The sequence below is a fragment of the Bison bison genome, unplaced genomic scaffold, assembly GCF_000754665.1.
Source record: "Bison bison bison isolate TAMUID 2011002044 unplaced genomic scaffold, Bison_UMD1.0 scf7180017864489, whole genome shotgun sequence".
Lineage (NCBI taxonomy): Eukaryota > Metazoa > Chordata > Mammalia > Artiodactyla > Bovidae > Bison > Bison bison.
This window is the reverse complement of record NW_011495048.1, coordinates 9,357,158-9,382,995: the sequence shown is the minus strand read 5'-3', so window position 1 is coordinate 9,382,995 and position 25,838 is coordinate 9,357,158. Positions and strand designations below refer to the sequence as shown.

Sequence of the window (25,838 nt, the reverse complement as noted above, 5' to 3'; positions counted from 1 at the left end):
AGATCAAGGTTCTATACATCAGTGTCTCTTTTGCTGTCTCATACACAGGATTATTGTTACCATCCTTCTAAATTCCATATATATGCGTTAGTATACTGTATTGATGTTTTTCTTTCTGGCTTACTTCACTCTGTATAATAGGCTCCAGTTTCATCCACCTCATTAGAACTGATTCAAATGTATTCTTTTTAATGGCTGAGTAATACTCTATTGTGTATATGTACCACTGCTTTCTTATCCATTCATCTGCTGATGGACATCTAGGTTGCTTCCATGTCCTGGCTATTATAAACAGTGCTGCGATGAACATTGGGGTACACGTGTCTCTTTCCCTTCTGGTTTCCTCAGTGTGTATGCCCAGCAGTGGGATTGCTGGATTAAAGGTACGTTTGACTCATTTGTGGAGGAGCCGGAGCACACTTTTTTCCCTTCCTCCTCAGCCTCTATTCTTCCTCTGGTACCCTTTATGGTGAGATTTTAACAAGGAGTAGCTGGTAAAGAAATGTTTGCAGAGTCCTAGTTCCAGTGTCACAAGAAGAGAACAGAAGGGTGTGTTTGGAAATGCAAATAATTTAATAACTGATACACATTTGTGCTTTTCTAAAATTTTAAAAATTTTCTATGAAAATTTTTATACATCTAATTAATAGCAATTCTAAAAGCTTTTTTACTTACTTGCTTTCTTTTCTACATATGAAATGAGATAAATAACAAACCCAGTCATGTATTTGGGCACCCATGAAGAGCACTGTAGTAAGCCCTGAGAGATGTATGATATTGAGTATCTTTTATGTACAGAGTTAACAACAAAGATGAAATGATAGTTGTTTCCTGTCCTCAAGAATTTTGGAAAAAGAAAAGGCTAGTTTTTTCGAAAAGGAGTATGTTTCTAGTAATAAGCTTAGATTGAGCATATTTTTGCTAGTATAAAGTTCTGTGCCATTTACCAGTTATGAAGTGTAAATGAATCCTTGTCTGCTATAGAATACCTCAAGGGACAGCTTATGATCTTTCTTTTCTGTCATGAAAATGATTGTTCCACCCTTACCAATGGCATTAAACTTAACAGAATATTACCTGCATTCTATTTAACAGCTAATGTTACCTGCAGTCTATTTAACAGCTAATGTTAAAACCAAATTATCCACAAAGCATAAATTAAGATTTAAAAAAATATGTTTAACTGCCTAATGTAGGTAATGTTTAAAATTATATTCTGGGGACTTCCCTGGTGGTCTAGTGGTTGAGGCTCTGTGCTTGCACTGCAGGGGGTACTGGTTCACTCCCTGGGAGGGGAAATGAGATCCCATACATGGTGTGGCCAAAAAGAAAAGACTGACTTAAAATTATATTCCAAAACAGATTGGTTATGAAGTGGGATTTTCCTATTCTATTTAAATATGAGAGAATTGTGCTTTACTTTGTAACATTTTCTATCTTTACACCCTTTTTTTAAAAAAAAAAAATCATAACTCTATTAGGCAAGCTGGGAGACATGCACATTTGTTTTCTGAATAGAAACAAAATGTCTAGAATTAGAGTCCAAGTCATCTTCACTTGAATATATATTTATTTTAGAATGCGACACTAACAGCATGATGATAAACTGTCACAAACTTGTACCAAGAAGCACACAATCTTTAAAGTGTGTTGTTTTTCACAAGTAATTTAAGTATGGCATTATTATTATTTTGTACTAGAGTCAAAGACGACATTTAGATTCTTCAGCTTTGGGGCATTTAGTAACATCGAAATGATTGTCTAGTCAGGCAGAGGCAAGAAATTCAAATGCAGTTTCTTTCTCTTCTGCCAGTTCCTTTGCAGTAAGATCCATCTTCTCACGTGAGAAGTCATTAATAGGGAGACCTTCAACAACTTTCCAGGTCTTATCCTGTTTGAAAATAAATGCAAATTAAGAGATTTATGATTAAACCAGAAGTTGTTCCAGCAAGCAACAACTTAGTTTGAACTTAATTTAGAGGAGTATGTTTTAAAATGTGAATCTAAAGAAGCAAATCAAAATCCAGATATTAATTAACAGATAATTCTGATAAAAACTCAACATCTGATTTTGAAACTGACTAAATCTAGAAAAAACATCTTTAAATGAGGTTTTAATTAGCAAATATAAAAAACTATTGACTTCAATATAGTTGTAATACAGAGCGACAATACTGAGAACCATTGTTTCATTTAGAAGTAAGAGAATATTTATAGATACCCAATATGAGAGCCATAGTAACAAAAAGTGTCTAGTTGGGAGAGTTGAAACTTGCTTTCCAGATTAATTTCAATCTTTTAGTGACCTGAAGTTGTGCTTCACATGATTTTAAAGCTGAGAAAAATGTCTAATTTAGTAAAGGAACAACTTTCTAGACTAAAATATACCACTGTTAATAAAAACACACAACTGGTTTTCCATTAGGGGACAGAGGGTTAAAAAAAATAACCCACAATACCTTACCTTGATTGTAACGGGGAACGAGTAAAGCAGATCATCAGGAATACCATAGGAGTTGCCATCCGAGATAATGCCCATGGACACAAACTCTCCCTGAAAAGAAGTAACAGTCAGTGTTTTATATTCACATGGTGATAAAGAATTCCTTTTCATAACCAAAGGAAAATTATACCAGGTGATAGGTTCTTATTGATACTCTGTGCATAAGTTCATTACTGTATAAAGAATCATCATCAGGTACTTAGACAAAAGGGCAACTTCCATGGTTGCTATCTGAGTCCACTCTTCCAATCTATGTGTGAAGTAAGCCAGAGAAACATAACCCTCATTTTATAAACATGGAAGCTGGTGGCCCAATATAGGTTTTAAGAAGAAAAATAAAGCCACCTCTTACTATGTTAGGTGCTTTCCACATTTCATCTCATTGACCTTATAACCCTGTGAGTTAAATGCCATGTAAGAGATGACAAAACTGCTCAGAGAGGCTAAGCAACTTTCCCAAGGTTCCTCACCTAGTCAGTAGCTGAGCTGGGATATGAACCTAACTGGCCTGACTGCAAGGCCACATGTCTTTTTGTTTGTTTGATTTTTTACATTATAGCAGCAGAGGAAAAAATAAAAGAGTGGCCTGTGGAAGTCACTGAGTCCTCACCTCTGGGGTTCCAAACCAGATGTCTCTGACGTGGTCACAGATGGCCTTTGCAGCCGACATTGCACTGGACAGTTTTCGTGCCTTGATGACGGCAGCACCGCGCTGCTGCACAGTCTGGGTGGGCAGGCAGAGATAGCAGGGTTATTCCTGGGGTGAAAGGCTGAAACTACAGCTTACTGTGTCCCCTCCAAAATCACACAACTACCCCGTGGTGGCCTTATTAATCTCTTTCACTTAAAGCACCAGTCTTTCTGAAAAGGGACAACTAAAGACCCACACAGAAAGCTGACCACACTTTATATGAAGAAATGGATCTCTATAAGATAGCTGGATGACTGGAAGGTATTTAATTTTTTCCCACTTTATCAATCTTGACAGCCACACAATAGATCAGATTGGATTATGACTGCTTCAGTATGACTCCCAAAGAATATATACACTCATCAAAGGCCTGCTGTCTTTGGGTTTCCTCCTGCCACCCACTGAGGGGAGACTCAGGTCAGTAATGTGTGTCTCTCTCAAGAGTTCTTGATGCTTGGCTGTGAAGAGATCTCCTGGATTTTTCTCACCGTGATGAATTCTCCCTTGAGCCAGCTGTCATCTTTCAGAGCTTCATAAACACCAACTTCCTTTCCTTGCAGTTTCACTTTGGCATGGTTGACATCTGGATACTGAGTTGAGGAATGGTTTCCCCAGATGATGACATTCTTTACATCATCAGAAGTCACTCCAAGTTTAAGAGCAATCTAGTTCAACAAAAAACAAATACGATACTTAGACAAATTTTTTTGTTTTAAATTTCAAATTGTGATCTATTTGACAAATGTACTTAAGATAAAAACCTCTGAAACTTTAAGAGAACACAAGACTTATATTGATTTGTAAAAAAACAACAACAAAACAAACAAAAACCCCCTCCCCCCAAAGGTTTTACTGTTTGGTAAGTTTCCCAAAAGAACTTAATAGTAGAGAAAGTATCTAAATACCTGATTGGTCAGAAACGCTTAGGTGACATCTCCAAGTATTAACAACAAAACAAAGGTCATATTTATGTATTCAAGCAATATTAAACTTTCGTGTTTTATATTTGATTAAGCTACTACACAAATAAGTCATCCATAAACTGGAAGATGATCCTTACTTTTAAGCATTCTACTTCAATACTGTACCCTATAATGTTTAAGGCTTTTCCTCTTTACTACTAGGAATTCACTCTTAGTAGTAAAGATGCTGTGAAGGTTGTTGAAATGACAAGAATGCATTTAGAATATTACACATAAACTTGGTTGATAAAGCAGTGGCAAGGTTTGAGAGATTTACTTACAGTTTTGAAATCAGTTCTACTCAGGGTAAAATGCTATCACACAGCATTGTATGCTATACAGAAATTTTTTGCAAAAGGAAGATTTCATTGTTATCTTATTTTAAGAAACTGCCACAGTCACCCGAACCGTTAGCAACCACCACGCTGATCAATCAGCAGCCATCAACATGAAGGCAAGACCCCTCAACCAGCAAAAATATTATGACCTGCTGAAGGCTCAGATGATGGTTAGCTTTTTTTTTTTAGCAACAAGGCCTTTTTTGAATTAAGATATGTATATATTGTATGTATATATTTTTTAGACATAATGTTTTTGCATACTTAACACACTACATACAAATAAAACTTATATGTACTAGGAAGCCAAACAATTAATTGGCTGGCTTTATTCCTATATTTTACTTAGAAAGTGAAAGCGCTCAGTCATGTCCAACTCTTTGCGACCCCATAGACTATACAGTCCATGGAATTCTCCAGGCCAGAATACTGGAGTGGGTAGCTGTTCCCTTCTCCACGGGATCTTTCCAACCCAGGGATTGAACCCAGGTGTCCCACATTGCAGGTGGATTCTTTATCAGCTGAGCCACCTGGGAAGCCCAAGAATACTGGAGTGGGTAGCCTATCTCTTCTCCAGCAGACTTCCTGCCCCCAGGAATCAAACCAGGGTCTCCTGCATTGCAAGGCGATTCTTTACCAGCTGAGCTACTGTCCTCAAGCAGCATTGTTATATAATCCTTGAAAGTGAGTGAAGTCACTCAGTCGTGTCAGACTCTTTGCAACCCTATAGACTGTAGCCTACCAGGCTCATCCGTCCATGGGATTTTCCAGGCAAGAGTACTGGAGTGGGTTGTCATTTCCTTCTCCAGGGGATCTTCCCGACCCAAGGATCAAACAAGGGTCTGCCACAGTGCAGGCAGACACTTTACCCTCTGCACCACCAGGGAAGTCCTCAGGAAGCTGAGCTTCTAGGGATTTCTAATACTTGCTTTCCTGTAATTTCTTTCTAATTAGATAGCAGAATTTATAAGGATTTTAAAAGAGAAAGGTTTTAGAAAAAAATTTAAAAGCTGATGTGTTAGGGTTACATTGTGATTTTTCTTTCCTTTACGTTGCAATAAGAACGAGAGGGGAAAAAAATAGTTGTGCCAGAATCCACAGCTTTTGCATACACAGATAATAGCAGCACCGCATCAAAGCTCTGGTTGTGTGTTCACCATATAGCAAAGAGAATACAGCCTGATATTTTAGCCCCAAACTCGAAACAACTCAAAAGTCCTTCAAGAATGGTTAAACAAAGCATGGCTGTTAGCATAACTGACACCATCTTGGCCCTTATAGTTTCTCCTATCCTTTAAAACTGACCTGAGAAGTGAATCACATCTAGGGCTTTGTAGTTTATATTATACGGTTTAATAAACATTAGGATCAGGTAGCCAGCCTCTCTGCTCTGCTGGTCTCTAATGATGAAAACCTCCCTTGACATTCCTGGCATCCACGATACCAGTTATCTGTTCATAAATCTTAATTCAGAAATGTCCTGTTTCAAAGCACCTATACTCATACCCAAGGGTAACTACTAAATTGTCCCTGTGGCTCCTCTGTGGTATGGTGTGCAGCTGCAAATGTTTCTGGGTCATTGTATCCCTGATCCCAATCCCACCCTGTGAGTAAGTTACCCTATAATAAACTGATTCATTGGTTATATGGAGCTGCCTGCCTTGTTTTTTGGTCTCAAGATGCCTTCTCAGTTTGGTGGGCACTTTTCATTCCTTCTGTCTTCTAACACAAACTGTAGTACATTCATATAATTAAATAAATAAATGGAGTAACAATAAAAAGGAATGAACTACGGATACACGTAACAACTTGAATGGCTATTAAAAGCATTAAACTGAATCAAAAAAGGTTACTTACTGCAGGATTCTATTTTTAAAACATTCTTAAAATGACAAAAGCATGGAGTTGGAGAACAGATAAATGGTTGTCAGAGTTCAGGAAATGAGAGGGACTGTGTAACAATAAAAAGGCAACAGGAATAGGAGTTCTTTGTGGGTGATGGTACAGTTTGTGGTTATAGTAATCTAATATATAATTGGATGACATAGGACCATTCATAAAGACATAAAAACTGTAGAAATCTGAGTAAACCTATTTAACAGTGTTGTGTGTAGTTTAGTCGGTTTCCTAGTTTTGATAATGCTCTATGTTATGTTAAATGTCATCACTGGGGGAGGAGGGTGGTGGGTACATGGGGTTCTCTGTACTATTTCTGCAACTTCTTCTAAGTCTAATTATTCCAAAATAAAAAGTAAAAAATGACAGCCAACCAACCAAAATGGTAAAAATGAAAAAAGCCATTACCTAAAATGTTTGCAATGCCTTGACTCATCTTCATGCTAATTTATTCAGTTAAGGAAGAAGCAAGTTGTGCTTACTTTCACTGACCCTTATAAGTTGAGACTTATTTTTTGAGTCCTAAAATAGATTTTAAAAATAACTTAAAATTTTGTTTTTGACATTTAAAATCACTTCTGATCTAATCCCTACTTTATTTAGAGTTCTGCAAAAATTAGGACTATTAACTACCATATCAGTCTTCACAAGTTAGTTGGGTGGTTGGTTTCTGGGGTACCAGGCTACTGATCTGCTTAGTGGTTGGGGCAGAGTGATGTGCTATGCAATGAGTACCATTTTCTGTGTGTGCCATGGCCTGAAGGGACTTGCAAAGAACTATTCTTACTTATATTTAGCTGGCATCATTGAGAAAAAGGAAAATTATACTGGGACAAGTAAGCCAAGATGTATATTATCAAGAATTTAGAAATCCTAACTCTGCTGAATGTCAACTCCAAAGTACAGTGAGGACAAATTGCCTGCAGGCCTCTCCTTCCTACAGGAGGCTCTCCTGACTTCCTGTGTCCTGTTTGCCCATTTCCTCTTGTTATTCAGATCTCTTGAGCTAATCGGCTTCTCTCTGGATAGCAAAGGCCAGTACTTTGCACCCAGCATGTGATTTCTGAGGATAAGCAGCTCCTTGCTCCTTCAGACATTTTCATGCCTGTCACACAGACCTGTTGAACAGCTTTTGATTCATTCTCCAGCTCTAGTTAAATTTCTTTAACTAGTATTTAGTTCTGTGATACTACCTAACTGGTTTCATTGACAAATTACCTTGCCAGCCAGCAGACAACATACGTAGCTCTGGTTTGCAAATACACAGGGGAATTTTGCAGGTGATAAACAGTCACTAGGCAGCGAGGCACTCTGATTTCTAAAACAAATTATGTAAGTAAGACTAGAATTCTTGCCTGGAAAATCCCAGGGACGGGGAAGCCTGGTAGGCTGCTGTCTATGGGGTCGCACAGAGTCGGACACGACTGAAGCGACTTAGCAGCAGCAGCAGCAGCATGATTCATGCAGGGAGAAGGCAATGGCAACCCACTCCAGTACTCTTGCCTGGAAATCCCAGGGACGGAGGAGCCTGATGGGCTGCAGTCCATGGGGTTGCTAAGAGTGGGACACGACTGCGTGACTTTACTTTCACTTTTCCTTTCATGCACTGGGGAAGGAAATGGCAACCCACTCTAGTGTTCTTGCCTGGAGAATCCCAGGGCTGGGGGAGCCTGGTGGGCTGCTGTCTATGGGGTCGCACAGAGTTGGACACGACCGAAGCAACTGAGCAGCAGCAGCAGTATTCATTCATGTTAAGAAAAATTAATCTTTGGGTCTGTTACTTTTCTCACTGGATTAACAGCCTCTGCAGGAGCAAGAAACAGCTCCTTCAAAAACTTCCTAACAGCTGTCACTGTGCCAGACCAGCATGCTGAAACATGGGCCAAAGTTTGTGGCTTTCTTCCCTCTTTCCTCACTCAGACTTTCACCCCGCAAGGAAAACTGTTGCAGGCACTGGGACAAAGCATCCTTCTGCTGTGCATCTGAAAGCAGTTTTCCAACGCCTGCCTCCACTAAGGCCTCAGGTCAAACAGCACAGGTGGAAATTTGTTGGTGTTGTCATCATTCTACTGTCTTCTCCCTGTTGCAACGCAGTGAATCACCATCTGGTAATCCAAAGTCCACAGATGCAACACCTGTGGTACCACCTTTTCTTTCATAACTGCTCTGGGTGTGCATGTGAAGTTGCTTCAGTCATGTCTGACTTTTTGTGATCCACTGGACTGTGGCCCATCAGGCTCTTCTGCCCGTGGGATTCTCCAGGCAAGAATACTGGAGTGACTTGCCATGCCCTCCTCCAGAGATATTCCTGACCCAGGGATTGAAACCTTGTCTCTTTCATGTCCTGCATTGGCAGGTGGGTTCTTTACCACTAGCACCCGCTGGGAAGTCCCATAACTGCTCTACAGTACCCCAATCTCCAGCCTCCAGTCATTCAAACCAACTCCCAGTTCTTCCCAGCCACTGAATGCTGGCTAAATAATAAGACAGAAGACCCAGCCCACAGCCCAAAGCCTCTCAGGAAATATTTGTAATTTTAGCTTGTTATCCAAATACTTTCTAAATCGAGATATTTCTGAAGTGTGACTTCTCAAAATTTAGTTATATATCTCTTCATCATCATCATCAGTAATAATTACAGTAGCCAACCTTTACTGAGTTTTTACTATGTGACAGGCATCAAGATAAGGTCTTAACATAGATCTTATCTCATTTAGTGCATGTTAACTACCATCTGAGATAGATAACAATTATTATCCCATTTTACAGCTTGAATACACTTTCTCAGGGTCACAGAGCTAGTGAATGGACTTAAGTCACTTGATCGCATTCCCAGGTGAAGCTACTGGTAAAGAACCTCCCTGCCAATACAGGAGATGTTAAGAGACACGGGTTTGATTCCTGGATCAGGAAGATCCCCTGGAGAAGGGGATGGCAATCCACTCCAGTATTCTTGCCTAGAGAATCCCATGGTCAGAGGAGCTTGATGGGCTACAGTCCACAGGGTCCCAAAGAGTCAGACAGGACTCAAGTGACTTAGCATGCATGCACCATACCATTATGTAAGAACACATGAGGGTGTGGAGTTAGGCAGACCCTTTTACTGACTAGCTGTGTGACTTTGAGCAGGTCCCCTGACCTTTTTAGGCTTCAGAATTCTTATCTGTTTAACAGGAGATAGTAACATATCTCATATGGTTACTATAAGAAATATATGACAAATTAAATGTAAAATATTCAGTTTAGTGTAGAAACTAAAACCCAGAGCTGAAAGACTATCAGCTCTCAGTTTAAAGCAGTGGTTTGTTAGCCAGACAGTAATAAGGAAGGTATGCGGTTAAACCAGAGTTTGTCATATTTTGCAGAAGCAGAATCCTTAAGAGAAATTGTAACATGCACTAGACAAGCTTGAGTTAAGAACTAGACTGAATTTCAGAAAGCTTCTGTTCTAAGGAGACTGGGAGAAAGGTGAACTAAGGCCTCCTAGGTCTTCATGTGGAAACAAAGAATAGATCTCAGTAATTAATGATTTCAAAAAGAACAAAGAATGCAAGAACAAAAAACTGTTATTAGGCAAGAGAAGTAACCATAGCAAACGTAACAAATCAGTTGTAAAGACTCCTTGTTCTGTCCTGTTTCAAAGGTAAAGATCAACCAAAAGCACATTCTTGAGCTGTTTTGTAGCATCCAAAACCCCTTAAGCACTCAGTCACCAGATTAACTGGAGCCTAAGGAATGAGACTTTGCTGACCCTTGTGATTTCACTCAATAGGTACCTGGATTTTGTCAACCTAGAGTGAACTCTGCCTCATTTTAATGCTAAAACCTCTACCCCAAGGACTGCCATTTTTCAACATGCAAGTCATGTATGTTTGAGCGTGCTGTACTATGCAAGTGGATCTAGAACCCCAGCTTTACATGGAAGATTATACTCACTCATGAATAAGCATATTGTTGTTGTTTAGTGGCTAAATCCTGTCCTACTCTTTGCGACCCCCCATGGCCTGTAGCACATCAGACTTTCCCATCCTTCACTATCTCTCAGAGTTTGCTCAAACTCTTGTCCATTGAGTAAGTGATGCTATCCATCTCATACTCTATCGCCCCCTTCTCCTGTCCTCAATCTTTCCCAGCATCAGGGTCTTTTCCAATGAGTTGGCTATTCACATTAGGTGGCCAAAGTATTGGAGCTGCAGCTTCAGCATCAGTCTTTCCGGTGAATATTCAGGGTTGATTTCCTTTAGGATTGACTGGTTTGATCTCCTTGCAGTCCAAGGAACTCTCAGGTCTTCTCCAGCACCACAATTTAGAAGCATTAATTCTCCAGTGCTCAGCTTTCTTTATGTTCTAACTCTCGGATCCATACAAGACTACTGGAAAAACCATAGCCTTTACTATACAGACCTTTGTGGGCAAAGTGTTGTCTCTACTTTTTAACACACTGTCAAGGTTTGTCACAGCTTTTCCTCCCAGGAGCAAGTGTCTTTTAATTTCCTGGCTGTAGTCACTGTCCACAGTGATTTTGGAGCCCAAGAAAATAAAATCTGCCACTATTTCCACTTTTTCTGCATCTGTTTGCCATGAAGTGATAGGGCCAGATGCCAAGATCTTAGTTTTTTGAATGTTTTAAGTCAGCTTTTCCACTCTCCTTTCACCCTCATCAAGAGGCTCTTTAATTCCTCTTCCTTTCTGCCGTAAGGGTGGTGTAATCTGAATATCTGAGGTTATTGATATCTTTCCCTGAAATCTTGATTCCAGCTTGTGCTTCATGCAGCCCAGCATTTCACATGATGCAGTTTTACTCTGCATATAAATAAGCAGGGTGACAATATACAGCCTTGACGTGCCCAATTTGGAACAGTCCATGGTTCCATGTCAGGTTGTAACTGTTGCTTCTTGACCTGCATATAGGTTTTGCAGGAGGAAGGTAAGGTGGTCTGGTATTCCCATCTCTTTCAGAATTTTCCACAGTTTGTGGTGATCCACAGTCAAAGGCTTTAGCGTAGTCAATGAAGCAGAAGTAGATGTTCTTCTGGAATACTCTAGCTTTCTCTATGATACAACAGATGCTGGCAATTTGACCTCTGGTTCCTCTGTCTTTTCAAAATCCAGCAAGTACATCTGGAAGTTCTTGGTTCACATACTGTTGAAGCCTAGTTTGAAGGATTTTGAGCATTACTCTGCTAGCATGTGAAATGAATGCAACTGTGCGGTAGTTTGAACATTCTTGGCATTACCTTTCTTTGGGGTTGGAATGAAAACTGACCTTTTCCAGTCCTGTGGCCACTGCTGAGATTTCCAAATTTGCTGGCATATTGAGTGCAGCACTTTCACAGCATCATTTTTTAGGATTTGAAATAGCTCAGCTGAAATTCCATCACCTCCACTAGCTCTGCCCATAGTGATGCTTCCTAAGGCCTACTTGACTTCACACTCGAGGATGTCTGGCACTAGGGGAGTGATCATACCATCATGGTTATCTGGGTCATTAAGATCGTTTTTGTACAGTTCTTCTGTGTATTCTTGCCACCTCTTCTTAATATCTTCTGCTTCTGTTAGGTCCATACCATTTCTGTCCTTTATTATGCCCATCTTTGCATGAAATATTCCCTTGGTATCTCTAATTTTCTTGAAGAGATCTCTAGTCTTTCCCATTCTGTTGTTTTCCCTCTATTTCTTTGCCTTGCTGACTTAAAATAGGCTTTCTTATCTCTCCTTGATATTCTCTGGAATTCTGCATTCAGATGGGTATATCTTTCTTTTTCTCCTCTGCCTTAAGCTTCTCTTTTATTCTCAGCTATTTGTAAGGCTTCCTCAGACAGCCATTTTTCCTTTTTGCATTTCTTTTTCTTGGGGATGGTCTTGATCACCGCCTCCTGCACAATGTTAGGAACCTCCATCCATAGTTTTTCAGGCATTCTGTTCATCAGATCTAATTCCATGAATCTATTAGTCTCTTCCACTGTATAATCGTAAGGGATTTGATTTAGGTCATACCTGAATGGCCTAGTGGTTTTCCCTACGTTCTTCAGTTTAAGTCTGAATTTGGCAATAAGGAGTTCATGATCTGAGCCATAGTTAGCTCCCAGTCTTGCTTTTGCTGACTGTATAGAGCTTTTCCATCTTTGGCTACAAAGAATATAATCAATCTTATTGTGGTATTGACTATCTGGTGATGTCTATGTGTAGTTGTCTCTTATGCTGTTGAAAGAGGGTGCTTGCTATGACCAGCACATTCTCCTGGAAAACTCTGTCAGCCTTTGCCCTGCTTCACATTTTATACTCCAAGGCCAAATTTGCCTGTTACTCTTGGTATCTTCTAGACTTCTTACTTTTGCATTCCAGTTCCCTACGATGAAAAGGACATCTTGTTTTGGTTTTAGTTCTAGAAGGTCTTGTAGGTCTTCACAGTACCATTCAACTTCAGCTTCTTTAGCATTAGTGACTGGGGCATAGACTTGGATTACTGTGATACTGAATGGTTTCCCTTGGAAACGAACCAAGATCATCCTGTTGTTTTTGAGATTGCGCCCAAGTACTGCATTTTGGACTCTTGACTATGAGGGCTACTCCATTTCTTCTAAGGGATTCTTGCCCACTATTAGTTATAGTTCACTGATAACTAAAATGTCGATGTTCACTCCTGCCATCTTGTTTGACCACTTCCAATTTACCTTGATTCATGGACCATCAGAGGGCAGATAGAATGAAAACCACAATCACAGAAAACTAACCAAGCAGATTACATGGACCACAACCTTGCCTAACTCAATGAAACTATGAGCCAGGGCGTGTAGGGCCACCCAAGATGGACAGGTCATGGTAGAGACTTCTGACAAAATATGATTCACTGGAGAAGGCAGTGGCAAACCACTCAGCATTCTTGCCTTGAGAACCCTATGAACAGTATGAAAAGCAAAAAGAAAAAAATATGATACTGAAAGATGAACTCCTGCCTCCAGCTGTACCCCCTGCCACCCAGGCGTTAGGTGTCCAATATGCTACTGGAGAAGAGTGGAGAAATAGCTCCAGAAGGAATGAAGAGGCTGAGCCACAGTGGAAATAATGCCCAGTTGTGGATGCATCTGGTAAAGTCTGATGCTATAAAGAACACTATTGCATAGGAACATGGAATGTTAGGTCCATGAATCAAGGTAAATTGGAAGTAGAATATGAGAAGGCTATAAAAATGAAAATGAAATTAAATATAAAATTTAAATCAATTTGATTGCTTATCTGAGTGAAAAAAGCAGAACCACATGAAACACACAAAACTCAAACCTTTGTTTTTATAATTTCCTATGTACCTGACAAAAATAATTGTGTACCATTATGTGAATTATCTACACTAATGACTAATTTTTAACCACTGTACTAAGAGGACATTAGCAGTGACATGTGATTAAAGTAAGGAAATGGAATATAATGGTGAAAATTAAGTACAAAGTTCAGCTGCCCGAAGAGATTAGATTTAAAGATGTCCTAATAAATTGGAATAGCTACCTACTAAAACAAAACAAGAAAAAAAGTACAAACTAAGATTCAGTTACTTTAAAAGTGAGAAAAAAGGTTTAAAGTTGAACATTTATTAAGATTTGAAAATGCATCTTTCTTACCTGAGCTTTAGCTCGGTTGTGATCCAAACGAGTCAAGCAACTGAAGTTCTCCTTGGGGATGGATGGTGCCGACTTGGAGGCAGTCAGGCAGTTGGTATTGGCTGGATTTCCCACCACAATAACCTAGGATGTACAGGAGGCACAGCAGAGCTTCAGACCGTACACTGATTTAAGTAAACCAACTTATCAATAGGATATGACTGATGTAACATGCGGCCTTTTAATCAAGTCTGTGTGAGCTAAATATGTATAGTTATTACCCCAGTTTCTAGATTCTAGGAGGTTTCTATCCTTCTTTCTAATATATGTTTTTTTCCTCTTGTTAGAATTCAATGTGACTCCTGAAAACATTTACTAAAACCACCATTATAATATACAAGTCATTGTGTTTTCCGTTAAAATAGAGATAGCATTTATTTTCTTGCCATAAAAAACTAGTAACCAAAAGCTCTAACTTAGGGTTCGAGTCAATCATAAAAATTTCCCATCTCATAAAAGTAGCCCAAGAAAGACATTCTTCTTTAAGGAGTTTACTTTAGGGCAGTGATTTGCCCTTATGAGTGAAAAGTGTTTCTCATTCTTGCCTAATCCTAAGAATTAACTGGGATAGTTGCCAAAATACCAGGTCCCACCCCTTTATACTCGTTGAATCTATCTTTAGGAGAAAGCACTTCAGGCTTTTTTTCTTTTTGAAAGGGGGATACAGTGAATTACAATATAGCATAGCAAAACGAATACATGAATTTTTTTTACAAGTCTTAAAAAGCTTTAATAAAATGATTTTAAAAACTTACTGTAAAATTATATCAAACTTACAGAAAGCTATAAGCATCTTACAAAGACTAACTCCCACATCCCCTCTACCTAGATTCTCCAATTTGCCCCATCTCTTTCACTTCTGTGCGTGCGTGCGCGCATGCATACACATACACACACACACACACACACACACACACACAGCCCTTAGTCTTTTTTGCGTCTGCTTGTGAGCAAGCTACAGATATGATACTCCAATATCCCTAGCTACTCCAGTGTAGGTGTGTATTTCCCCCTAGAAAGACACTTTTGGCTGAGATGCAATTAATCTGCAAGTAGCACAATAACTCCAAGCAGCCTTGTAACTTTTTTACTAAGAGACCTGGGGACTTCTCCATTTATTTCTATTATTTTCTGTTAATGATTACAGAAAATAAAAGTTAACTACTTGAAATAAAGTCTGCACAGAGCAGAAATTCAGGTGTCTATGAAGTATTATAACATTACAAATGGCAACATTAGAAAATCTTGTAAAATTTTCTTTTAGCTTTCTTTGAATTCAGGATTGGGAGAAAGAAGTGTATTAAAATCAGTAAATCCTCTAACCAGCAAAACTTTTTGCTGTGACAGTTAATTAAGTTCTAGGTAGGTAGGTAGGTAGTAGTGTTAGTCATTTAGTCGTGTCCAACTGTTTGGGATCCCATAGACAGTAGCCCACCAGGCTCCTCTATCCATGGGATTCTCCAGGCAAGAATACTGGAGTGGATTGCCATTCTCTTCTCCATAAGATCTCCCTGACCCAGAGATCGAACCCGGGACTCCCGTGTTGCAGGCAGATTCTTTACTGTTTGAGCTACAGGGAAGACCTTCAGGTGTCGCTGGTGGTTCAGCTGGTAAAGAATCTGCCTGCAATACGGGAGACCTGGGTTCAATCCCTGGGTTGGGAAGATCCTCTGGAGAAGGGAACAGCTACCCACTCTAGCATTCTGGCTGGAGAATTCCATGAACTGTATAGCCCATGGGGTCACAGAGTCTGACACGACTGGGTAACTTTCAGTCCCTTAAGTTCTAGGTAACCGATACTTAATTGGTAAAAGGAGGCTTTCTGTAACAGTAAGATAAATTTAAAACCAAATAGGTTGAACACCCAGAAGTCATAACTGACTCAACTCCTCAAGAGACAAGTATATCAAAATTCCTCTGGATTGAGAAAATCTGAGCACTCAGAAGCCACCACTTCCTGTCACTGAGAACAAACACAGCTTACAGCCATCTTCCTTCACAACCACACACAAATCCAAATGTCTGAATAAAAAGTCCTCTACAGCTAAAAGAGCACCTGAAGGTTCTGTGCCTTTTCTACAGGTTTAGAAACTAATATTAAATCTCCATGTCACAGTCACAGGCAAAATATTTTTGAGCCCCTCAGAATATAGATTTCTACACTATATGAACAAAGTCCAGAAAGGGAGGACTAATCGAGCAAAACCCTATACCTGTATTTACTGACCATTGCACAGAACTGGGGAAAAAAAGAAAGCAAATTATCTCATTTTTACTTAAATGCTGAAAGTAGAAGTTTCAAATGCTGATAGTGAAAAACCGTGTAAAATATTCTGTTGGTCACCTTAACTGACTTCTTGGCATATTTGTCCAAGGCTGCACCCTGGCATTTGAAGATTTTCACATTTGCTTTGAGTAAATCTTTCCTCTCCATGCCATCCCTTCTTGGCATGGAGCCCACAAGAATGGCCACATCCAGGTCTTTGAAGGCAATCTCTTCTTTATCTGTTGCGATGACATCTGTGAACATGGCAATAAATATGCAGAGCTACTTAAACACGGAAGTCTGAGGTTTTTTCATACTGAATCTACCCAGTAACTCTTCCATTTTGCAGCAAATGTTTACTTTTACAAATCACAGTGATCAAAGTTTAAAGGGCCTAAGAAAAGAAAGGCAATATATTAATTCAACAACCATAACATAAGCATAAATGTCAATACATTTATTTCGCTTATCTTAATTTCAAAACTCTGTAGCTTTCATCTTTTATTATGATGCAAGGTATAATATTGGAGAAGGCAATGGCACCCCACTCCAGTACTCTTGCCTGGAAAGTCCCATGGACGGAGGAGCCTGGAGGGCTGCAGTCCATGGGGGTCGCTGAGGGTCGGACACGACTTCACTTTCACTTTTCACTTTCATGCATTGGAGAAGGAAATGGCAACCCACTCCGGTGTTCTTGCCTAGAGAACCCTAGGGACGGGGCATCCTGGTCGGCTGCCACCTATGGGGTCGCACAGGGTCAGACACGACTGAAGTGACTCAGCAGCAGCAAGGTATAATATACTTTTCAAAGCAACATTAATTATTCACATTAATTACCACTGATAACACAAAAGAGAAGCTAACTCACCTAACCTTTAAGTTACAATTACTTTAAGTTTTAAGCTATCAACCAAATTAAAATCATGCTTCTTGAGGACTTTTTTTCTGTAAGGAGTAACATTGAGAGATTTATTTTGTCACAATTAATTTTAACATTTTATGTGCCGTGTTGTGCTTAGTTGCTCAGTTGTGTCCAACTCTTTGTGGCCCATGGACTGTAGCCCGCCAGGCTCCTCTGTTCATGGGCATTCTCCAGGCAAGAATACTGAAGGGGTTCCCATGCTCTCCTCCAGGGGATCTTCCCAACCCAGGTATTGAACCCAGGTCTCCCACATTGCAGGGATATTTAAGCCACCAGGGAAACCCAAACATTTTATAGATGAAGACAATGAAATTTAAAGAGATTAATTAGCTACATGTCAAAGAGGAGTGGGACTGTCATTCAAGTCCAGACTGGTTCAGAGTTCAACCACTATGCTGCAGTCCAACAAAATAAATGCCACTTAATATTTTTTGATTAAAGAACATACAGTTGACCCTTGAACAACATAGATTTGAACTGTGCATGTCCAGCTTATATGTGGATTTTTTTTTCCCATAGTAAATACTACAGTACGGTACAGTCTGAGATTGGGTGGACCCGCAGATACAGAGGAAGTGTAAACAGAGGGCCAACTATAAATTGTACTTGATTTTCCACTGCTGGGAAGATTGGCACCCCTAAGCCCTGAGTTGTTAAAGCATCAGCTGTATATCATGGATCTCTTTTGCTGACTGTATTAAAAAGACCACGACCAACGCTATAGACTGGATGTATTCCCATAAAATTATATGTTGAAACCTAATTCCCAGTGTGATGGTATTAGGAGGTAGGGCCTTTGGGAAAAGATTAGGTCATGGGCGGAGAAGCCCTCACGAATAAGATTAGTGCCTTATAAAGGAGGCTCAGAGAGCTCCCTCACCCCTTTTGCCATGTGACGACACAGTGAGATGTCTGTCTATAAAGCAGGAATTGGGCTCTCACCAGACATCCAAGCTATTGGCTTTTTGATTACTGACTTCCCAACCTCCAGAACCATTAGAAATAATTTGTTGTTTATAAACCTATAAACTCTACGGTATTTTTGTTATAGCAGCCCCAAAATAATAGGACAATCAGAATATAGTGCTGTCACTGATAAATGTTTAGATCAGAAACTTGTGTCAATCAGGCTGCTGCTGCTGCTGTTGCTAAGTCTCTTCAGTCATGTCCGACTCTGTGCAACCCCACAGACGGCAGCCCACTAGGCTCTGCCGCCCCTGGGATTCTCCAGGCAAGAACACTGGAGTGGGTTGCCATTTCCTTCTCCAATGCATGAAAGTGAAAAGTGAAAGTGAAGTCGCTCAGCTGTGTCCGACTCTAGCGACCCCATGAACTGCAGCCTCCCAGGCTCCTCCGTCCATGGGATTTTCCAGGCAAGAGTACTGGAGTGGGGTGCCATTGCCTTCTCTGCAATCAGGCTGCTGTAAGTCCCGAAATAAATACACATAAGAGCACCAGTTGGAGAAAAAAAAATAATCCATCTTCTTCCCAGTCATGCAGCCTTATCCACTGAACCTTTATATTCATAGCTGACCAAGGTCAAGCTGACTGTAACCTGGGTACACAAGAGGCAGCAGAGGGAACTCAGCAGAGAAGGGAATAAAAAGAAAAAAGCAACATAGGAAGCTGATTTGGAAACAGTGGGTGAGGAAAAAGAACAGCTTGGACAGGGTAATGCATTCTCTTACATAACTTTGCAATCAAATGACTCAGGTGGCAGAGCAGCCCTTCCAGTGATTGTTTATTGAACAGACACATGAATTCTGAGCATGGTTTCTCTTGGGAGTCTATATATTTTTGGTTTGTGCAAGTTCTTTGAGAGTATTATTCTTATCCTCCCTTTCCCAAAAAAGATAATAATGAAGGTAGAGCTGAAGAAAAACATTCAAATTAGTTTACAGCTTGACCTAATATTTTAATGAATCTTTCAATCAAATTTAAGACTTCTGTCTTGACATTTGTTAATTATTTATTTATTCATTCTTGGTATATATACATCTTACCAAGTTGTAGTAGTGCAAAAATAAAAAAACTTTTAATGAAATAATTTCTAATTGAAAGGCCAGTTAATAAAGCTCTAAAATCCACTGTTTTAAAGATATAAAATACTATAAAATCCCTTTCTCCTCCACTCCCCAGCTCACCTTTCAGGAGGGGAAGGGCACAGTCTTGCAGCTCCATCAGGACACCATCCAGGACACCCATCATTGGAGTGATATCCAACAGCACGAGAATGATAGGCTGCCAGATAAACAGCAAGGACAGCATCTGTCAGTGTTGGTTATGTCATTTAGTCACGGAAAAAGTCCTTTCGCAGAGTTTTTGCTAATTGGTGTGTATGTGTGTGTAATTCCCATTAATTAATCATAATTATTTTAGGAAGTCAGGTGTCTTAACAGCAGGCTACTCTACGAAAAAGGAATACTATAAAACCAGCAATAGTTTGCTAACAGACACATTATGAGGAATCACCTTTACTGAATTTTAAAGGAGTACATGGAAGAAATACCAAATTGAAGTGACATGCCACACCATGCTTTTGTTGTTGATGGCTGTGTATCCAATTTTAGTTCATAGAAAGCTAAGCACAGTATCTTGCATGAAGGAAGAACTTGATATCCATGGGTAAGGACAATGGATAGATGATTATCATAGAAAAGGATTTTAGTATACATTAATCAGACCTGCTAGAGTAGAGGGAAGTAGTTTCTTTCTCTAGGGGATCTTCCCGACCCAGGGATGGAACCCAGGTCTCCTCCACTGAAGGCAGATTCTTTACTGACTGAGCTACCAGGGAATAGAGGGTACCTGCTTCAAACTTGGAAACTGATTTGCCTCTTTAACTCTTCTGGGTCTAAAGACCATTTATGAACAAGAAAGTGCTTATTCAGCAACTTTCTCTCCCATAGGAGTCTCCATAAGTTACTGTCATTATGACATTTGTTGGCAGCACCAAGTCAACTTAACAGTACATGGAATAGTTATAATTTGCAAAGCGTTTTCAGTGCCAAGAGGGGTACATGGAACCTGCCAGGTTCCATTTATAGCTGTGTGTCTTGGACATTTATTGGAATTATTCATTCCTTTAAAAATTTATTTGCAAGTAAATAGAAGGTTTATTGAAAATGTTCTTACTTTTACTTAGGATTTATTGACACTTGCCCCTACCTGGTCTTTACCGAAGACAGATCCATTTCCAATACTGTATAGCAGCGAATATGCAATTTGACCAGCTGCTCCAGTCACAAGGACTCGGATTGGTTCAGACTGTAATGAAAGAGACCCATTAACATCTTATTAAAAAAAGGCTACTCTACCCTAAAGAAGTTCAATATTTTCTCTACAGTAAGACAACCACATACTTTAAAAGCTAATGTAAAATTTTAAAGACCATTCGCATCTGGCTTAGTATAAGATATTCGTTCCAGACTTGTCCCAGTAAACACAGCATGCACAAAGCAACCGAGTGACTTCTGGGACATGTGTCCTTTAGCACATATATGTGGTGTTAGTTAACTCTCCCTGCTATCTTCGATTTACTTACAAAATCTTATCCATCTCTTTTAGGATATTTTACCACTAAAAATAGTCCTAACAATTTTGATGTGCAATATATGATGATATGAACCCCAGCGGCTACTAGAACCTTACAAATCCTCTTATACAAATCCTCCACACCCTTCTGTTCACAAGAACCCTTCACACCAGGAAGAGGAACAGAGGTTAAAACTTTCCATTTACAAAGAACCAGAAAGTTTATTAATCATGATTCAAGTCCTTGGGGGAAGAAAAATGAGTCTATATTTTTTATTTAAGAAGAAAAAAAGAAAAAAAAAAGGATTAAAACACATTTTATCTGGATTATAATCTGGATTGTAATAAATTTTAGCATTAAGTAACAAACAACAGTAGCAATGGGTAGTCACAGCTGACAACCTGATACCAAGGGAAAATTAATATTAAAGGGGAGGGAGAGGAAAAAGTACAAAGAACATATAATAGAAGGAAGTCATAGACCTTGGATAAAATCTGAACATATGGCTGAAAAGTATATATATCTAGTTCAAAGTGATGACCCTGAGTTATTAGAAATAAGTTAAATTAACCTCAGAGAATTAAAGGAGAGAAATATTTCTATTAAAAAGAGTTGAACAAAAATCCCTGGAAACTTAAATGGGTACATTTAGATGGAAAAATTCAGTCAAGGGAATTGTTCTTTTCTCGGACAATGCTGGGTAAATGTACTTCCTCTCTGTAAGTGGTAAATGTGTCACCTCATTTGTTACCCACATGAGAGAAGTGGCTGAACTGACTGGAGATAGAAGCATTAGGTTTCTTTATATTAAGAATTCCCTCTTCAAGAGGGGTCAGCTCTTAGCAGTTTGGTATCTACAGAAGTCAGACGGGGGAAAAAAAACCTCTCAGGACAGTGTCAGGTAGAGAAATGAATCTGAACACTGCAGACTATGTACGTGTTTCCTCCTCAGAGATACCCAGAGTGAATGGAGAAAAAGGGAAAAAACTATGGTGTTTCTTCCTGACCTTCTGGGTCTCTTCCCTATACTTTTCACCAACTTCCCCCATGCTTTCATATCTAAATAAACAAAATATGATAACTCCTCAAATAATCCAGTTTAAAACAATACATATTTGTTCCCAATAGGCTTTAGGTTTATAAAGAACACTATGTGTTATTCTATATATTTATTTTCTATCACACGGCCTTTACACGTTTTAAATTCTGTCATTTCCCTCTCTTTCCTTGAAGTATAGTACATGATAGTAGAAATGATTGCGTCTCCCTCTTTAGAATGCAAGCTCTTTAAGGATAGGGGCTTTGTCTATTTTATTTACTGTTGTATCCCAGCTGCCTAGAACAATGCCTGGCATGTAGTTAGAGCTCATCAAACATTTGCTGAAGGAGTAGGTGGATCTTGTAAAATTACTACCAAAAGCTTTGGAATGTAAAAGAACTGTTTGGAAGCAAACCCAATATGCTTTAAAGAATTATTTTATATATTTGTGCTGAGAAGATTGAAAATAGTGACAGTAGTTCCAGGTATGGTTAGCAAAATTATTTAGCTCAGTAGTTCTAATCAGGGTTTTATTACGTACCTCGTACATAATACATGCCAGAGAATCCATTAGTGAACCATATGTAAGAAACAAGAAGATTAGGCAATTTTTTAAGAGGAGGCTAGAGATGCAGTAGAGTGATGAAGAGATGGCTGCTAGAGCCAGACTTTCTGGTTCAAATCTTGATTCCTCAACTCAGCTGTGTGTCCTTAGGCAAGTTACTGTATTGTTTCTCTAAGGTTAAGATAGAGTTAATAGCTACCTAAAAAGGCACTAAGGATTGAGACAGTTAACACACAAAGTAATAAGACTAGTATGTGGCAAGCACTCTAATAATAGGTCTCTGTCACCAGAGATTTTCCCTCTAAGGACTCTTGTAGTTTATGTCTATTTTCTACTACACTGTGGAACTCCTGTGAGAATAGTCTGCCTTTGACTCAAATTTGCACTCCCATATAGCATTCAAAAAGGATATGTTGAATGAAGGAAAGCAAGGGTTAAGAGAAATATGAACACATGCTACTTCAATGAAAGCAACCTAGGATAAGAAATGAGGGTAAAGTGACTACTACTATGACGTATAAAACTTAATCTCCCAGAAAGCAGGTAGATGGTTAGAATAATGCAGTCAATTTTAGGCATTAATTTTAGCTACTAAAAAAAAAAAAGGTTTCCAAGTATCACAGGCAACTAATAAATAGCCATTAATCCTATCTCAGCAGTTTCCTTCCTGTGTATCACTGAGCAAATTATTTTCACAGGTAGGTAATTCCATCTCATTACAAGTAGTGTGAAGCCTAGTGTCTGAGTCTCTGATGATGAAACAGAAAAGCATGCGCAGTATTTGGTTCTGCCTGCTCTTTGCATCATTGCAGTTGAAAAGCAGGAGGGTGGGAGATGCCCACTGACTTTTCACAATGTTACAGTGCGAAGAGAGGTTACTATTCTTTGCTTAGATATCTGGGCAGTCTGCCAACATTCAAAGAAGGAATGTCTTTGCTCTTAGCAGGGTATTAATGACCTTCCTGCAGATGAGGGCTCTGTCCTGCGCATGTGTTCAAGTCTTTCATTTGTAAAGTTTGAATTTAAGTGTTCCTTCTGTCATTCTACGGAGAGATCCATATATTCCATTTTTACTTTCTTATTTATACATATTTCTGTAATATAAGACACATAAACAGTATTCAGATTCTTTCACAGTTTATTCTTGCTGTCATTCCCAATGGATACAAGGAAAGGATCCCCTCCTTTAAAAAAAAACAGAAACACAAAAACCTGATTTTTATCAGCTTACACAAGATGGGTCTTTACTAACGCAGTGATTGTTTACACACCCTCCTGAGAAGGCAAGGCGATTGAGTCATCTGAGAATTTGCTATCAAGTTTCAGCAAACTGACGGGAGGATTCTTCCTCATGGACATTATTTGGTGTTCCAGTGACCTTCCAGGGGTCAGGGCTGCCTTGATCTACCATGCAGAAAAACAAAGAAAGAATGGGGGCCCAGGATCTTTGTTTGACCTTGGGAAGATCATTTGACCTAACCATATTTTTGAAGATTAGAGGAAATAATTTCCAAATTCCCTTCCAATTCTAGAAATATAATATTCTCATTGTAAAACTGTCAAGTAATATAAGTGCTGATATATGAACTTGCATCTTCATCCAGAACTTCAGCAACTAAAATTTTAGAATGACTTACCTGTGTAAATGACAAAATATGGTAAAATGGAAAGAGTGTGAGATCCTTGGAGGCAAACCTGTGTGACCTTGAGAAAATCACATTTGCTTTGGGTTTCAGTAAACTCAATTTTAAGATGGTCAAGATGTTTTATAAAAGGTTCCATCCAGTTTTAAAATTATGAAGTCTGAGGTTCTCTGATAATAAGTACCTCTGCTTTCTTGCTAAGGTTATTAGGTCAGAAACCACTGAATCCATCGTTCAAATGACTAATTATGTTATCTGGCAAAATAAATAGGGAACCTAGGTTTATCACTGAAAATTGGACGCTGTTGCCACTGGCTCCTTTTCAAAGGTGGAAGGAGTTATCCCCTTGCCCTTAAAACATGTCTTTTCAGGTTCTGGAAATGTTCCAATTCCTTCAAATATTTCCCCATTCATTTTAGTATTTTGAAATAATGGAGAAAAACCATTCTCAACTATAAACACGAGTACTGAAGCAATTTCTCTCAGGTTGGTAATCAAATGTCACCTTCAACCATGCTGATTATTCATACGTCAGCGTTCCCTCACTCCCACCCTCTTCCTTTCAACAGAGACAAAATATGGAGATCTTGGTGTCCAGATCTTCATGACAAGATGGTTACATTGTGTAACATTTAAAAGTGCTGGTTCTAGAATTCTTAACATACAGATTAGTAAAAAACACCGGCACAAATTATCTGTCTAGGGGCGCCGTCACTGTAACATGTACTGGCACAGAAGGAGATCAATGAACAGGTTTTAAATCACATTTCGTGAAATTAGACATGGCGGAAACACTTCTCCCGAAAAGGCAGGCTGTAATCCCGAGCATCTGGTAAGCACTACCTTTGCATCGAGGGCCTTCTGCTTTCAAAAGCTTTGTGACAAAAGCCCTTAAAAACACTGTGGGCTTAAGAGGAGAAAAGAGGTTAAGGTCCAACACTCCACATTTCAAACCTTATCGGCCTTATCAATCCCCCAGAGAGTGCTTGGGAGAAATCTCCCAGGTTCGTATTTTGTATCCCCAGCTCCGTATTTTGTACCCCCAACATGCAGAAAGGCTGAGATCTCGCCTCTCCAAGGACAGTGATTTCTCTAAAGTCCTTCTGAGAACCTCAGCTGGAAATAAACTCTTTGCCAACAACTAACTAGGTCACTGCGACAGTCTCCAGAAGATGAATCGAGACTTTCCAAAGGGCGCGAAGGACAATTCCTTGGACAGCCTTCCGCCAACAGTCCTTCAAGAGCAAGAAACGCCACAGAGGGGCGCGAAGGCCGTAGATGAGCAGCATGCAGGGGCCCACACTCACCATGATTGGGAAGGGCGCGGACACTTTCTGCACTTGCCGAATCAGCCTCAGACAGTCGGGTCACCTCTATCGTGGAACCGACTCGGAAAAGGCGAGCGGTGTTAGCAAAGAAAAAACTCGGCTCCCGACCGCGGGGCCCTCTGGGAACTGTAGTTTAAGCTGCCCTGATTCCGGTGCAATCTCCAATGCAATTCCTTTAAGTGTTAGAACTACACTTCCCGAGCTCAGAGTTTCTTCTCACGCTCTGCTCCCTGAGCCCTTCCCCGATTGCAAAGTAGTCCCCGAGGGCGGGCCGTTGTGATTGGAGGATTGCGACAAGCGGACGATTTGGGCTCCAGAGAAAAGGACCTGCCGGATGGCGCCCAGCAATTGGCGGGAGGGGAGGCGCGTGTAACTCGAGGGAGGAGAGACGGCCCCTTAGCTACAACACCCTCCCCACCGCTACGGAGACTTTATCCTCCCCGCAAGGGTATATGTGGGAGGTAAAGAGATCTTCCGCTGCGTAAAGCGGCATTG

At 39.8% G+C, this 25,838-nt stretch overlaps 1 protein-coding gene across 1 annotated transcript; it reads right to left on the bottom strand.

Annotated features, from left to right (window-relative positions):
• Positions 1-1,547: 1,547 nt before the first annotated feature.
• Positions 1,548-25,779, bottom strand: MDH1 (malate dehydrogenase 1, NAD (soluble)). Its single transcript, XM_010863301.1, has 9 exons — positions 25,323-25,779; positions 20,402-20,500; positions 19,378-19,474; positions 16,390-16,565; positions 14,007-14,129; positions 3,683-3,859; positions 3,114-3,227; positions 2,465-2,554; positions 1,548-1,891 (listed from the first exon to the last, which is right to left on the bottom strand). The coding sequence occupies exons 1-9, from the start codon at positions 25,323-25,325 to the stop codon at positions 1,766-1,768; spliced, it is 1,005 nt and encodes a 334-aa protein (XP_010861603.1). The 5' UTR covers positions 25,326-25,779; the 3' UTR covers positions 1,548-1,765.
• Positions 25,780-25,838: the final 59 nt, after the last annotated feature.

Bases quoted from the DNA above. Each gene is read 5' to 3' on its own strand.
- MDH1 (XM_010863301.1), bottom strand. The intron at 3,860-14,006 runs GTAAGAAAGATG...TTGTTGAACTAG, and splicing joins ACAACCGAGCTAAAGCTCAG to ATTGCTCTTAAACTTGGAGT. The intron at 3,228-3,682 runs GTGAGAAAAATC...CTGCCCACCCAG, and splicing joins TCAAGGGAGAATTCATCACG to ACTGTGCAGCAGCGCGGTGC.